At 39.8% G+C, this 15,648-nt stretch overlaps 1 protein-coding gene and 1 long non-coding RNA gene across 2 annotated transcripts in view; both read right to left on the reverse strand.

Moving 5' to 3' along the window:
* Window positions 1–3,592: 3,592 nt before the first annotated feature.
* Window positions 3,593–7,760, reverse strand: LOC118403867. Its single transcript, XR_004829701.1, has 2 exons — window positions 7,599–7,760; window positions 3,593–7,155 (listed from the first exon to the last, which is right to left on the reverse strand). It is a non-coding gene; the product is annotated as an uncharacterized LOC118403867 (long non-coding RNA).
* A 146-nt stretch (window positions 7,761–7,906) lies between these two features.
* Window positions 7,907–15,648, reverse strand: part of LOC118403860 (dnaJ homolog subfamily C member 10-like) — a 38,856-nt gene continuing 31,114 nt past the window's right edge. The window contains exons 26-35 of the mRNA XM_035802721.1: window positions 15,301–15,463; window positions 14,240–14,320; window positions 13,350–13,455; window positions 12,675–12,843; window positions 11,371–11,533; window positions 10,704–10,772; window positions 9,643–9,782; window positions 8,864–9,026; window positions 8,423–8,491; window positions 7,907–7,979 (exon numbers count right to left, since the gene is read on the reverse strand). Of these exons, the coding sequence (XP_035658614.1) occupies window positions 7,931–7,979; window positions 8,423–8,491; window positions 8,864–9,026; window positions 9,643–9,782; window positions 10,704–10,772; window positions 11,371–11,533; window positions 12,675–12,843; window positions 13,350–13,455; window positions 14,240–14,320; window positions 15,301–15,463 (1,172 nt within the window). The 3' untranslated portion in view covers window positions 7,907–7,930. The remainder of the gene's footprint in view (window positions 7,980–8,422; window positions 8,492–8,863; window positions 9,027–9,642; window positions 9,783–10,703; window positions 10,773–11,370; window positions 11,534–12,674; window positions 12,844–13,349; window positions 13,456–14,239; window positions 14,321–15,300; window positions 15,464–15,648) is intronic.

Consider the following 15,648-nt stretch of genomic DNA (forward strand, 5'->3'; position numbering starts at 1 on the left):
ACTACCAGACTTCCGCCTGGTTGAATAGAGGACTTTTGCCAAGTTCAAGGAATAAAAGCCTAGTATATAACCTTCTTGGTTGGAGTTAATTGGCCTATAAGTGTTGGCCGGCCTGGCAAATTGCAAGTCGCAAACTATAGTCCTCGGCCATGTGACGTTAACTTATCTGGCGTGTTTTCTGTCTTTTCCTGACCAATTTCTTCTATTTTTTTTTGACGCGGAGCGGCTTTTAATTGTGGACAGTGTAACAGCGGGGCTCAAGCACCGCCAAATCGACCATGCCATCGAACAGCTCTGAGCTTTAGGCGTTGTGGTTTTCGCACTGGGATTGCGATATTTTTTCTCTCTGTTGTTGATGACTTGTTCTGTGGTGAATCCTGCACTTGAAATGAATCCTCTGGCCGGCCGACTCTCCTAGCATACTATTGACTCTATTTGTCCACTTTCTACAATTAGACCACCGATCCGTGGAGCCTGGTAGAGGCTACACTTGACTGAGGGTGGCATCCTGTCTAAAATGTGCCAACGTATCTTGTGCTTGCGTCGAGGTTTGTGACAATAAATTTGATTTGAATTGGTGACAATAGCACTGAGAACAATGCCCTCACACCGTGTCATCATTCGTCGTTCATGAATTTGATAACAGCAGATATTCCAACAACACCCGCATTCGCCGGATGACGTTTGCGACGCGTGTTCATGAATATTAATTAGAGCAAGCAGGGGTGACCACCTGCACGGCCGCCACCTGGTCCTACCACAGGGAAGGTGATTACGTCATTTACCATATATGGTGAGACGCTCAGAGGCGGTGAAGACGAAAACGCAGACGAAAAACCCCGCCAAATTGGCTTATAAATCATTTTTAAGTGATTTTGTGCCAAAAATGATAACAGGGTTCTTTTAGTAAATATCTCATGCACTATCATACCAAATTTCGGGTCCCTTGGGTTTAATACCTGGGCACGGGAGGCACAATTATACAGTTCGGTCAAAACACCACCTAAAAACATCCATAATATCATTTTAAAAGTATCTATCAAAAAACCGAAAAAAACGTCTGAGGGTATTGACCCAAGGTACACTTGTACCAAATTTCAGGTCATTCGGGCTAAGAACGACGGAGAGGAAACACTTTAAAGGTCGTGACAGGAGAAAGAAAGAAAGAAAGAAGAAACGGTACGAAAACAATATTTTCACTCGAAGCGTACCTTCGGTACGCGGAGTGAAAATAATTAGTGTATGTGTAGTCCTATCAGGTCGGAGGACTACGGTGTCTGTATTATTGGTGTGATGCTCCAATGGCAGGTGCACCAGTGAATCAATAAGTCGTCTGACCGGAGCATCACAGTGTATTGACATGTCTAAAGCTGGTCTATGCTGCCATCTCAGGCGAGGCTAGACTAGTATAGGTCACCTAGATGTGTGAGCCAGGCTCACGTGTGACCTGAGGACTTCCCACCCGCTATTTTAGGGTGGGAGTCCGCCCAAGCCACTGCAATGTATGAGTGGTGTGACGCACCCTGAAAAGGGCGTCACAGTGTGAGTGTTGAATACATGGTTGATATGGGGTGGGATTTAATCACAAAGTAGTCACCTGGCACTTTTTTGAACATACAATCACACTATGAGTTTCCTTATAGTTTGACGATTATATCTTTCATTTTCTTATGACCATGAATCCCGTTTTCTTTCCTTTGTGAGCAATCATAAGACTTATTTAGTATTTGATTTGATCTTCATTTGTTATGATTTGCCCTTTCATTGAGTTTCCGGTGAATCCTGAGTTGTGTGATTTTCTTTGTGCCGGTGCTGGGTTGTGTCTCTGAACGGCCTGTGTTGGTGTGGAGAAGTAAATGCCGAATGTCTTTCATCGTGTTGACAGGCGAAGAAATGTCAACCGGACGATTCTGTGTGAATCTAGGGATCTTCGCGGGCCCCTGTACGGCAAGGATGGGAGGAAGGCAGGTAACTAGCTCTCTGACCTTCCTTAAAGTGCAGAAACCTGGTGGGGTGGGGACACGAGTCTGGACCTTATGCCACCGGGGTTGCCAATCGGCAAGGTGAGATATGAGGGCGGTGGTCTTCTATCCCATAGCAGGTTTTGGGAAGGGGATATACCTGACAAGGTACGGTAGTCACACTAGAATTTGGTGAACCCGGATCTATAGAATGGGTATCATTGTAGCAATGCTAACTAAAGTACTAGTATTAATTAGATGAGTTTATGATTGCTTCCCTTTCCCTTACCACGTGTTATTACTATCATGGAAATTGGAATGTGACGGATATTGAGAATTCAATTGTATGGGAACAGTTTGTGTGAGCTGTGGTTATCGAATGTGCCATGGGTTCGGATTTGCATAAGGTTGATCAGTACTAGTAATAAAATGTGTTTCAAGTTTTAAACTTGCAATGTTTATAGTGTGCGTGTGAGTATTGAAAATACTATATTCATTTGCATATGAGAACCTCTTCGTGTGGCCTAGACGGATGGCCTTGGTGATTTGATCATTTAATAATTTGGGATTATAGTAAAATTGCACAAAGGTTTGGTAAAGTTGGGATGGAAATGTGGCAAAGTCTTTTGTTTTATTTTGTCCGTTTTGTCTGTGTTTAACATTTCTTGTCAGTTACTGTGTTTGTTTGTATAAGAGGTTCTCATTGAGCTTTAGACTTTCTTCGTGTGCGGACTGGAACGGATAACGACTACGATATCTTGTCACTTTGTACTATCTTCCAATTTTTGTTTACACTTTAAGTTGACAGTATTGCAGGAGGGAGCGAAACCCTGGTGCCCGCCGTGAGAGAATTCACCCTGTGATGGCCTGTACTGTCTTTTTTCTGTTTCTAGATTTATGATTTGTTTTCTGCTCTTGTAAAGATGACCTTGTAATTGTTGCTTGAAGTTGTTCTGTTTCCTTCTTGTTTCGTTTTTGTTTGTACCATCATTGCACAAAAAGGGCTGAGAGGAGATGTCCTGTGGCTTAGTAGATCACTAGTTCTCTGTCTGGGAATTTGTGTCTCAAAACACAAGGGCCCTTCGCGGTGCCCTCAAGGCTGGTCTGGCCACGCCAGACTGTGCCGCAAGACGTCGATGTCAGAATTATGCCAAATAAAGAGAACTATCGTCAAATTTACTCATTATAAGTTCATTTACCAACAATTTCCCAGATTCTTCTGGCCCTCCCCTCAATACAAGGTATATAGTATAATGCAATATTCAATTGAAAAAAATGTAAACACCCGACACCCACCTCCCCCCTAAAAATTTTTACAGTACAAACACAAAAATCATCTTTCACTTGTGGTTTTGTACCTTTTGGATAAATTATGTTCATATGCACCTGTTACACAGGTGAGTGTAATTAAGCTGATTAAATCAATTGCTATGGAAACGGACACACAGTGAAGACGATGAGACTTGGGTGTTGCTGACTCGATGTGAAGGTGACGATTTTCCCCACCAAACTCTGCTTGGAGAGTGACGAGACTACAGTTTGTCCATGTAACTTTATCTTTACCTTTTTACACAAACAAAACAACAACACTCACATACATACATTACAAGAAAGGATAAAAGATACAGAAATCGAGACAAACATGTCCTGTTTATTGCCAGTTTGCTTATTAATTAAGAAGATGGACAGTTACTGATATCAAAAGTATCTGCAAAACCTGTACACCAAACATACAGCAAGGCTCAGACCTGACAAGTCAGTTTTTTGTGACGATTTTGTAAAACTTAAAGAAAAACTTTATGGTCATTTCCCCCACGTATTTCCACTTGTGTCATTTCAAAGGTTTACATTTCGTATTCCTTTTGAAAATAGAATTTTTTGAAAGCAAACAAATTTTTCATTTCTCACTGTCGACTATCTAGGATTACCTCCAAGCAGATGGAAGAAAGAGTATGATTCTTAATCTCCAAGTAGATCCTACTATGGCATAAGATAGTACCAAACTGGCCAAGGGGTGTAGTGAGCCAAGAGGTGTCAATTTGCGATGTAGCAAAAAACACTTCTCTCCAAGCAGAGGTTGAGTCGCGGAGATATACTAGTAGTCGAAAAAAATAGGAGGAGCGGCTCTGTATTTTTTTCGACCACTAGTATATCTCCGCGACTCGACCTCTGCTTGGAGAGTAAAAAACACTCCTAAGCCAGCTTCACTGTCAGCTTTTGATACTATCTTATGCTACCGTAGGATCTACTTAGAGATTAGATGATTCTGTGTCTTCCATTCAGTTTTAAACATTTAGTACTCTTTTCTTACACAATTATTGCACTTTTTAATGGTTCACCTCCCATTATAAGAAGTGCAGTACTACATGTAGAAGAGATAACTAAATTTACAAAAACTGAATGAACCAGATCCTTACAACTTCTTGAAGATAACTTTGTGACCAATAAAATGAAAGAATGGAATGTAACAGTTCTAAATGTAAAAAGAAAAACAAAAAACTGATTTCTATGGTAGCAAATTTGACAAAAATACCACCTTGAAGGAAAAATTTTGTTTACGTAACCTAACATCACTGGTCATATATTTACACCATACATTGTATATGTTAATCATACCTTATTTCCAGTAAGCACCTTAATATCCTCATCATACATATAGAAAACTACATAGTTTTTTCATTCTTAACTATTAACGCTAATTCACCATTATCCGTGGGGTAACCTATATCCGTTGTTTTAAAACTGGGTGTTTAGGGTTGTCAAGTCGACGGACGGTGGTTTCAAATTACAGTTCTTATATAATAATTCAAAATTGAAATCACTGTCCGCCCACTTGATATCCCATAATACCCCGTATTAAAAGCAACAGATTTAGGTTTCCTCATGGATTAAGGTGAACTAGCGTTATAACAACATAACCATCTTACATTGCACCAAATTATTGAAAGTATGGAATCGATATGATAATTATGAATGTCGACAGCTACTTTTGTATACTAACTTCTCACAATCATATATTTTTTGTAACATAACCGAAAATATTTAGTAGTACTGGTATGTACTAATATTATCATAATCCATGGTTGAACAAATTTCCCATGCATAGATATTCAATAATTATCATCAAAATAATTGATGATATATAGATAATCAACCATCTTCATAATCAATGATCAATAGACAATAATTATGATTCACAAGAATCAAATGCCACTAGATAGAGCTGGAATTGACATCAAGACAAACTAAGTATTTCTCTCTGAATTGAATCAACATTGATGCAGAGGTACAGATGAAATAAGACTATGACTTAGACTTTAAGCTATGGTTATCTACAAATCAGACACTAGCTTTCTATAAACTTTCTTGAAGAATCATCTCCAGCACACTTAGTTGGAAGATCAAATGTAAAATTAAAGATATCTTGATCAAGAGCTCATTGTGTGCACAGAAGTTGAGAAGTAAAGAAGAGAATTTTTGCCGGGATTTGCACGGAAAAAAAAATACTGTGTCCTTCACTTAAACACTGCTGCACCCATTCACACTATCTACAAATATTATGATACAATTTTAAACTTAACAACCACAACAAAATTAAAGCACTTGCCAAGAAGCTTTCAATCAGTCCTCTGAGCCCATCAACCTTTCCTCAACCGAGACGGGGGCCGATACCAACTTCCAAGCACCTTTGAACCATTGCTGAGTTAGGATGTGTGACATAGGCTTTTAGACAACTTGAAAATGCTCAGAGGACTGATCAAAAGCTTGTTGGTATGCACTTTAATTCTGTGTACGGTTATAAAGTTTAAAATTGTACCATAATGTTGATTACCGTCATAGATGAACTTACATTCGAGTATCTACAAATATATAGATTTGGCTACAAATGGTTAGAAATCTAGGGAGGCGTGATCTGGAGAAGGCTTAGTTTGACAGCACAAACTTTTCTATCCATCCATTCACACTTAACCATTCCCAATGGCTGGGTTACCTAGTAGACAATTTTGTACAAAAAGACTCACCCGAATTAAGCCTCATTACAAATGCACATATTAAATAGCTTTGACATTTCCCTGTTAGTTAATTACTATGTGCTAACTAAAGCCCCCCTTTTGAATTCATTTTTGTTTTTTTCAGCCAACCTATAGCTAGCATGTCTTCCTGCAAACTTGTCATATTGCAACGATTTTCAAAGAATTCCTTTTTCGACCTTCAACTAACAAACAATATGGGAAACTTTGCTTGTAAAACAGAATCATAATTATAATGTTTACAAACCAATAGTGGCTATCCCACTAACTACCAGCAATACCTAGGTTGCACGTACACTTCCCAAAACTACATTCCAACTTTGTGTCCTGTGTGCAACAACAACCATCCAGTATAAGGTTGTGGTAAACCGTTCAATAGCTAGTAGACATTTGAAGGCAAAGCTGTCCACAGAGTTTACTGAATAGCAAATTTGCTGCTTACAATAAGCTAGTTCAAGGGTTGGACTGCGCATGGACAGCAAGATGTATTGTGGGTAACATGTCAAAATTGAAGGCATAAGCAAGTTGAGACGTAAGCAAATAATGTCTAGACTAGAACTACTTACAAGTTAGGGGTCTCCATCTTAGATCTCGCACATGCGAAGTTCAAACCTTGGACCTACTTTTTTTCTCCCACTTGTGAACACAAGTTCACCTTTATCCTTTGTTTCAAAAAAGCAAGGATTTTAGGGATATCAAGTGCATGCATGGGGACAGTGGTTTCAAGCTGCAATACATAATTGTACTTTTAAAATATTGCAGTTTGAAACCAACACCCATTGACTTCAGTTGATATCCCTAAGTATCCAGTCTTTAAAAACAACAGATATAGGTTACCCCCTGGAAAAAGGTGAACTACAAATATTGTTAGAATTAGAGTCTGTTTCTACCTCAGGTGACATACCAACCCGACAAAGCAGGTCATGGAGTTTGCTAGATAGGGAATTTGCTGCCTACATTCAATTCTCCCCTCTATGAAGAAAGCCGCTGTTATAACTCTGTTTTTACGTCTGTTTTTACAGGCACAGCTCCGGCCTCGTTCATGAAGTTGTAAAGGTCGACGTTTGTGACGGGATCTTTGTAGTTGGTGGAGAATTTGCCATTAACGTAGAACTTGATGGTGGGGAGGGATTCTGGGATGATTCCCACGCGCAAACACAGGTCTGAAAAACAAAAACAAAAATGTCTGTATTGCAGCCTGACAAATTCTCTGAATTTGTAATTCTATACACTAAGTCTGGAAGGTTCTCGACCGGCCATAACAGTCTCCAGACTTAAACCCAATTGAGAATCTCTGGAATCTGAAGAAAGAAGAGTATAAAACCCAGTACATGGACCAGTGCAGGTTAGGTGGAGGTAGACACAAGACAAACCTGCACAACTTCAATTTTACCTGCACTAACCCATATATACCCAGTACATGGACCAGTGCAAGGTTAGGTGCAGGTAGACATCGGAAATACACATGTACCTGCACAGATCAAATTTTACATGCACTAACCTGCATATGCAGGTGGTATTTTGAGCTCTGACATTGCATTAGTAAAAAGACAAAGAAAACATAACAAGTTGAATCTTAAGTTTAACTAAGTCTTAAAAGACTTACCTGTAACCTCCTCACAGTCGACTGCTGCAAACTTCTTGCTACTGTCGTCTCTGAAGGCGGTGGCTGTCTTGAGGAAGGGCGCCTTAGCTTGCGTGTACTTCGGCAGCTCTTTCTTGTAGAACAGTATCAGGGAGTGCTCCTGAAGGAAATACAGTAATACATTGTATGTAGTCGTACATAAGAAAAGTATAACATCTTCTTCTTCTAAGTCATCCTGAATTAAGGTGATAGTTTTTTTAGAACTTTAAGTTAAATGGTGCATTCTAAGGTATCCTGTAGGGCAAAAGTAATGTGAAACTGTGACCAAAAATGACTGTCGCCTGCTGCAGGTTTCACCTTCTTGGTAGGGGGCTCTTCTGTCTTAGGGGAGCCACCTGAGGCCTGGATGAGACATTTTGATTTGTACACAGAAGTGACTAAACAAACCTTTGCCATTAAATTCATTCCTTTGTTTGTTTCTTGAGTAGAATTGTTAGGTATCAGCAACTCATGCTCAACGTGTAGCCTCTATCTGCAGAAGTTTTGTAACCCCAAACCAATATTCAAAATCATTTGGCTAACAACGTAATAATACAAGGAACAAAAATGCAATTGTTTGGGTAAAAACAGTAAAAAAAGCATTCATCCAGGTATTTTTTACTACATGCATTACATTGTACATCTCTAATGACCCTTGTGGTGTCTCGTGCCACACGTGGCAGGAAGTTAACTTGCTTTTCCAATAGCAGGATACATGGAGGGGTGCTAGTCCTTCCCCTACATGCATTACACAGCTTTTGTAACAACAATATCAATGACAGCAGAATATCATAAGTCATGCTTACGCTTTCATGAAAGCAACAATGTCATCCTTTCCTCTCCCCTTGTTGTAGTCAGATGCCACCTTTCCATTCCTGTAGGAAATAAAGTGGGGTTGGTGAAATTCTAAGGATGAAATACCGGGTTTATCACAAATGAAACTCCTCCAATAGTTGGCAATGTAACAGTAAACTAACACACTTTTAAACTTCACTCTGATTAGTATTTAAACGTCTTAGTTGAAGTGTGAAGTGTGACGACATCCAGGTTAGCAATATTCAAAATTCAATCTCTACCACTGGATAAAAATGGAGGACGTTTAAAGTGACATCCATCACTCTTCTTCAGCATCACTAGAATGAACTGGCAGAACAATTCAATACAAGTACGTCTACCTGGAAAAATTGGTTCAACATGTAAGGATTGTATGCAAATGTCACTTATACAAATGTATGTAAATCACTTACTTGAAGTACTTGAGGGTTGGATACCCTCGGACACCGTATTGCTGTCCCAACTCCTTGTATTTTGTGGCGTCCACAGCTGCAAGTTTGGCCTCTGGTTTTTCCTTCTTCAGTTGTTCTGCTGCCTCTTGATAAGCTGGCTTCATTCTCTTACAGTGGCCACACCCTGGGAAAGAAGAAATGTTAAGAGGGATCTTGGAACTGCAGAAAAATAAGCTTTTTAATCTACTACTGATAATGACAGGAAAGACAGGCACTGCATTGCCTATATGTAAAGTAAACAAAGCATAACCTTGTTGGCGATATACAAATTTCTCAGTTTCATTTTGGCCCAGTTTAGATTTCCATTTACATGTCCATTTTACTGGAACATTGTCAAAAACAACAAACAGAGGATCATAGTTTAACTCTTCATCTAAGGCAGAGTAACTATCCCAATCTAAACTGGGCCAAAATGAAACTTTGAGAAATTTGTTTACCATCGCCAACAAGGTTATGCTTTTGGTAATGTGTGGGTATTTGTGAACAGTATAACTAAAGAAGTTTGGATTCATCTTTGCCATATTTGATGCTGGGGTAGGTTTCAGCAAAATGAAGGACAAGTTTATCTATGATCCTCTAGCAGTTACATGTTTCTATGGTAATCTCCAAGCAAATTTACTCATGGCATATACAGTATCAGAAGAGCCAGGATCAAAAGCTGACCAGTCAGAATCCATTAACCAACAGAAATAATCAAGGAGAATGTCACACTTGTTTGAGAAATGTGTAGTACTACTCACAAGGGGCATAGAACATGACGAGCACAGAGCTGTGTCGGTACACGAAACTGTCGAATGTCTGGTCCGTCAGGTGGTTGATCTCACTTGGCACTTCCGACCATTCTGACTCAGGAGGGGGTGGGGGAGGGGGTGCCTGGGGACTGGAAAAGTTTTTCTTGTTAATTCTATTTCGCGAGACAGTGCAAAATCTATAATGCTTGTTCACCTTTATCCATGGGGTAATCTATATTCGTTGTGTTTGAAAGAATGGTACTTTATAAAAAATAAAGATATCAAGTCGACGACGGAGGTTTTAAATTGAAAACAAACTTTTTTGCAATTCAATACCACCGACTTTCTTTCTTTATGTTCATACTCTGCTTTAAAAACAACAAATACGGTGAACTAGCGGATAAAGGTTACCTAGAGATAAGTGCTTTGCTGGTAAATTTTACCAGAAAAATCCAGAATATGGACTGTATAAACTTGGAGACCAAGTAAAACAGCACTAAATTACAGGAATATATAGATTTTCAGTTACAGAAAAACAGTTACAGATACAGAGGACTCACTTCAAACATGCATTATGAGCAGCCTGTGATTAAACACTACCAAAAAGAGTCTTTTTATGAAACTACAATCTTTTTATGTGTACACAGTGTACCTAGTAGGAGTTTGAGTCATCAGTCTTCTACAGAGATACTGTCACAAAGATAAATACCTGTCAAGTCATGTCACCTATTACCTGTACAGTCCAGTACCTGTAGCTGTGAGTCAAACGTCACCTGTCATGATACTATAACATGCTCTGTTCTTGTCAGAACCGTCAGGAGTGTCAGGATACATGCAGCATGCAATGTGTCAGTCTGTGTCAATCTGTGTCTTATGACATAGCACATAGAAAATTAAACATACAGTCATCATTAACTTGTCAACAAGAACAAGCTGACAAAGTTCATCTGCATTCAATTTGGTACATGTACATGACCAAGCTACAAGTATTATACCTGTCCTATGATCAAAGTCAAAAGACAAAAGAAACAAAAATGTTCATTACAAGAAGGAGTTAAAAAGGGGCTCACTTCTTCATAAACTTGACCAGATCATCGGTGGATCGTCCCAGCTGGTATTTCATCTCCTTCTGCCCATCCCTGAAAATAGCAGAGTCTAACATTAGAATAAAGCCTGACAAAGTGATGGGTGCTCACAAGGCGTATAAAACCGTTTCATTCTCATTGGACTGGTCTGGAATCAATGGATAATTACCCCCAAGAATATGCTTGGAAATCAGATGATAATTTTCAACAAATGCAGAAGAATTGACTGGTCAGAGGACCTGGATAATTTTAGGGGGAGGAAAAAACAAACAAACAAATAAATAAATAAATAAACTCCTTTCCTGTGCACGTTTCTTACATGTGTCTAACTTGAGATCTAGCTTTGATTTGGAAATTGGTGTATTTCGATCATCAGATACATCACTACTCTTCCTGACTTAGTGCTCCAGTAGACGAGAGGGTGGAGAAAGAATTGCACACCCCTCCTTCACAAAAAAAAAAATTCATGTGTAGGTCAGGCAAACAGGCAAATAGCCTGTCTGCCTCCTCATCTGTCCAATCGACAGGAGAAACCAAAACAAACAAAACAAACTCTTCCCCAATTCCAGATAATGCAAAATATAGTGACAGAAATATGCAGCAAATTATGACTTTGAACTAACATAATGCAATTTAATTTCTATACACTTACTTGAAGTACAGCAGTGTGGGGTATCCCCTGACTTCATACTTGGTGCTGACGTCCCTGAACTGTGTGGCATCCAGGGCCGCCAGTTTAGCTGCGGGGAATTCTGTCTTCAGACGAGTCGCTGCCTCCTCGAATGCTGGCTTCATCCTCTTACAGTGCCCGCACCCTGGGTGGAGACACAATGTAAGACTCAGAGCAACACGTAAAATCATTAAAAAAACGCTACTTCACCTTTTTCCATTGGGTAACCTAGATTCATTGTTTTAAAAATCTGGGTATTTAGAGATTTTAGGTCAACGACGTGGGTTTCAAATGTCAACATTTTCAAGATATTGTCATGTGAAACTACATTTTTTGTACCTTCCATCGACTAACCCCAACTACCCTATTTTTATGTACAACAGAATCCGATCTAAGTTACCTTTTGGATAAAGGTTAACTAATGTTATAGGGAGTTGAAGGGATATCTCTGTGGCTCTACTGTTAGTGGCTCTCACTGGTTCAAGTCCTAGCTATAGGGTCAGAACATCTTGGTGGGGGCTGTACCCATCTTTTGGAAGGAACATACAGTTGTACATGCAAGGCTGTATCAAGCTTTAAATTCTTTTCTGTCCCTCTCATTGTTTGGGAGCCAATGTTGTTGGTTTTCCTTGAAAAATATGTCATTTTAAGGCCACACCAATTTAATTTCTTGGTTCACGGGTTCGCTCGCTCCTATTTTTTAGAAAAAAATAAAAAAATAAAATTCAACACTCAGCAAATTTTCCCCATTAATGAAACCATTCACCAACTTTCTGGTGTAGCAAATTGGCCTTTATATTATAAGCTCCTTAAATTGTGGGTACAGGTGCTGTTACTGTACAATAATAGTGTTTTTGTACTTTTTTTAAGCTGAAAACTTTTTTTCTTTATGTTTTGGATTAGCTGTTGCCTTTACCCCAACCATTTTACAATTTTTATTTTTATTTTTATTTCGCCCTCTCGCTCCATATCTTTTTATGAAAAAATCCGTGAACCAAGAAATTAAATTGGTGTGGCCTAAGCTTATGAAAACACATTTTCATTAATTTTATGTACTGAAGGTCAGATTTATGAGTCAGATGGGGTGGATTTTCTTGGTCCCAACAAGCAAATTTCTGCCCTAAGACAGAGGGACGGGTCCTGGGGACAGCACTGCATAAATGTAAAATAAGAGTCCCATGTTTCCGGGGGTGCCTTTAGTACATTTAAGGCGAAGGGCTAGCGACCCCTCCCTGTGTAGTGTAGGGCCTGTAAGCATAGAGGTGTGAGCGTGGTCTATGACTTACATGGTGCATAGAACATGACCAAGACAGACTTGTGATCGGCCACGAACTGGTCGAAGGTTTCTGTGGTGAGGAAGTTCACATCAGCAGCCGTGTCGGTAGAGGCCCACTCGTCAGTCGGAGTTTCTCTCTTAGGTCGCTCCTTTTCTTCTGCTGCAGGCTTCTCTGCTTCCTGGATATTACATAATACATGACATTGTGTGTTAGTATTTGTGTTACTTTAATGTTAAACTATCATTCCATAAAGTCCATTCTATATCATCTTGACAAGCTAGTTGACTCTTTCTGCAGGCCTCCATCTCTTCCGATCGTCCATAGTTCTAGGAATTTCAAAGTATTTAGTAAACAGTGTTGTCGATAGCACACATCCTTTCAGAGATGATGTAAAACTGATAAAGATAATCATGATAAATTCTACATCATCACCTTGAAAAGATAGATGCTCAGATGCTTTTTACCCTTTCCCTCCATCTGTGCTGATCCTCCATAGCTGTAGGAATTTAGTCTTCTATCTCACAACACACATCCTTACAGAGGTACATGTATAGCGTCTCCCTATCCTTGATTGTCTATACTATACTACAGCACTATACTACATTATATACTATGCAATGGAACACTAATTCCTATGTTTACAATAAAAAGAAACAGGATTTTGTAAAATATTTTTCTGTGTACCTTCTTGGGTTCTTCTTTCTTCTCCTCCTTGGGTTTTGCTTCTTCCTTCTTTTCTTGAGCCGGCTCCTCTTTCTTCTGTTCTTCAACTTTTGGCTCATCTTTGGGCCTGAAAACAAAGAAAAACTGTGATCAGATATTCCTGACGTTGCCTTTGGATGCCCAGATCACTAGATCACAGTCCACTAAGCAACTACAAATGTACCTGTACCTACAAATGCAATGGGTGATGTTGCTGGCTTTGCTGTCTTACCCTTGGTCATGACTATGAGAATATCATGAAATACTTACAAGTATGGCTGAAAAGACAACACACAAACATACAAAATGTAAATAAATTCATTGAAATTCATGGAGAGACCTGTCAAATCACATAGCTACAGGAAGGCCATCAATGTACTGTACCACTGTACAGAGATTCACCAGCTGGAGATTATAGCCACTTTTGATGGTCCCTTAAATTATTTTCTCATTAACCAACACATTAACTTAATATTAAGACTAAGAATCCTGTCATCTGCTATCTGTCTTTTGCGACCATATACATGTACGTATAGAAGTCGTCTGCGTGATCACCATAGACATGATTGTACATGCATGTACAAGATGAAGACTATTAGACAACTAGAAAGTAATATTTGCAAGCAAATACAGAATGTTACCTTCACATGTTGTAGTCTAATACATTTCTAAATGTAGTGACCCGACCCCCTCTAGATCTGACATTTGCTACATTATGTAACCGAACACCACATGGTGCCTGCTACTTTACCGGTTACCATGGTGACAGCCGTCTGGTCCAGGTCGTTGACCTTATTTGTGCGGAAAAGAAGAAGAAACAAAGCAAAAACAATATGTTCCCTTCTGTGAAGGTAACATAGTGACATCCTTACGGTTTAGGCAGGCTGTTCAGCATGAAGGCCATGAAGTCTTCCGATGTCCTTCCCAGGTTGTAGTCTGAAGCAACCCCGTCCCTGAAAGGAAAACATGCACATAGTCAAACAACTTTGCATCAAACACTGCTTCCTACTTTTTTCGCCATGCCACTGATGACAATGAAATTTTTACTCCAGTGGTCTCTATTTTTTTTTTTTTACAAGCTTTTATAATTGTACTTGCATCCCATAGACGTCCATATGATTTGAATGCTTTTGGCATGCGCTGTGTGCACCACTGAAAATTCAAATACCAGGTGTTTGACTGAGTGTACAATTTCTTCATATGAGGTCTCAATTTCTAGCACAAGCTGGTGAAAATGTGTATTTGCTTGAGTAGGTATGACATAAAAGAATCATACAACATGGTAAATTTTGCATTTTGTGTTAACCTGCTGTGTCCCAGCCCTCCCGCGGGTCAAATTATTAGATCTGTGTCCTGCTAGTGTAACAGTGGGCGGTTTAAGTAGCGCCAAACAGCCACGCAAATTGGCTTATCAGACTTTTATAGCGTAGTGGCTTCGCTACTGGGTTTGTGATTTGCCGACCAGGATTCAATCCCGGGTGTCGGCATGTTTGTTTCTTTCTCTTCCTTCTCGCCCCTCTAATTCCTACACAAGTCTTCAAGTTCCCCAGCCACCATTCTCCTACGCGGAGGAACCACAGTCGTGTCAAAAATCCTTGTGTTTACCTCTGCTACCTTGTGCACTCAGACCAGTTAGGGACCGCCCTACTTATAAATATTAATGAGCTTGCCCTTATATGGGCAGTCAGCCGTTGGGGATCAGGCGTAGGAGGATGGAGCCATGTAATACGTAACATGATTGGCTGATAGCTTCCCAGCGGCCTTTGCGAGACAGCTTGCGACAACAACAAGCCCAAGAAAGGCCTATTCTCTGATTGGTTGACTGCTTGTTTGTGGCGATAATCATAATATCCACTGATAGGGCATGAGATAGCAGGGCCCCATAAGCTAATGCCGTTGGGGACCGGGCGTTAGGAGGATGCCAGCCACTTACTTGATGAGCTTGAAGGTGGGATAACCCTTAACGTCGTGTGCCTTGCAGGATTCTGAATGCTTGGTGCAGTCGACAGCTGCCAGTGTAGCAGAGATGGCGTCCTTCTTCAGTTGTTCTGCTGCCTTTGTGTACTCAGGTTTCGCCCGCTTACAGTGGCCACACCCTGGGGGTTATAAACAGTACAGAAGAAAAAACATTTATATCTTGATAATGGCCAAATTATCATAATTCATAGCATTACATTTGTACTACACTGTAGATATGTTATATTTCTAAGACTTACTTTTAGTTTTAGAAAACAATGTTTAACATAGTAGTTACAACTTTTCCCACACGCTTTTTAAGTCT

This window comes from Branchiostoma floridae, chromosome 16 (assembly GCF_000003815.2).
Source record: "Branchiostoma floridae strain S238N-H82 chromosome 16, Bfl_VNyyK, whole genome shotgun sequence".
NCBI lineage: Eukaryota > Metazoa > Chordata > Leptocardii > Amphioxiformes > Branchiostomatidae > Branchiostoma > Branchiostoma floridae.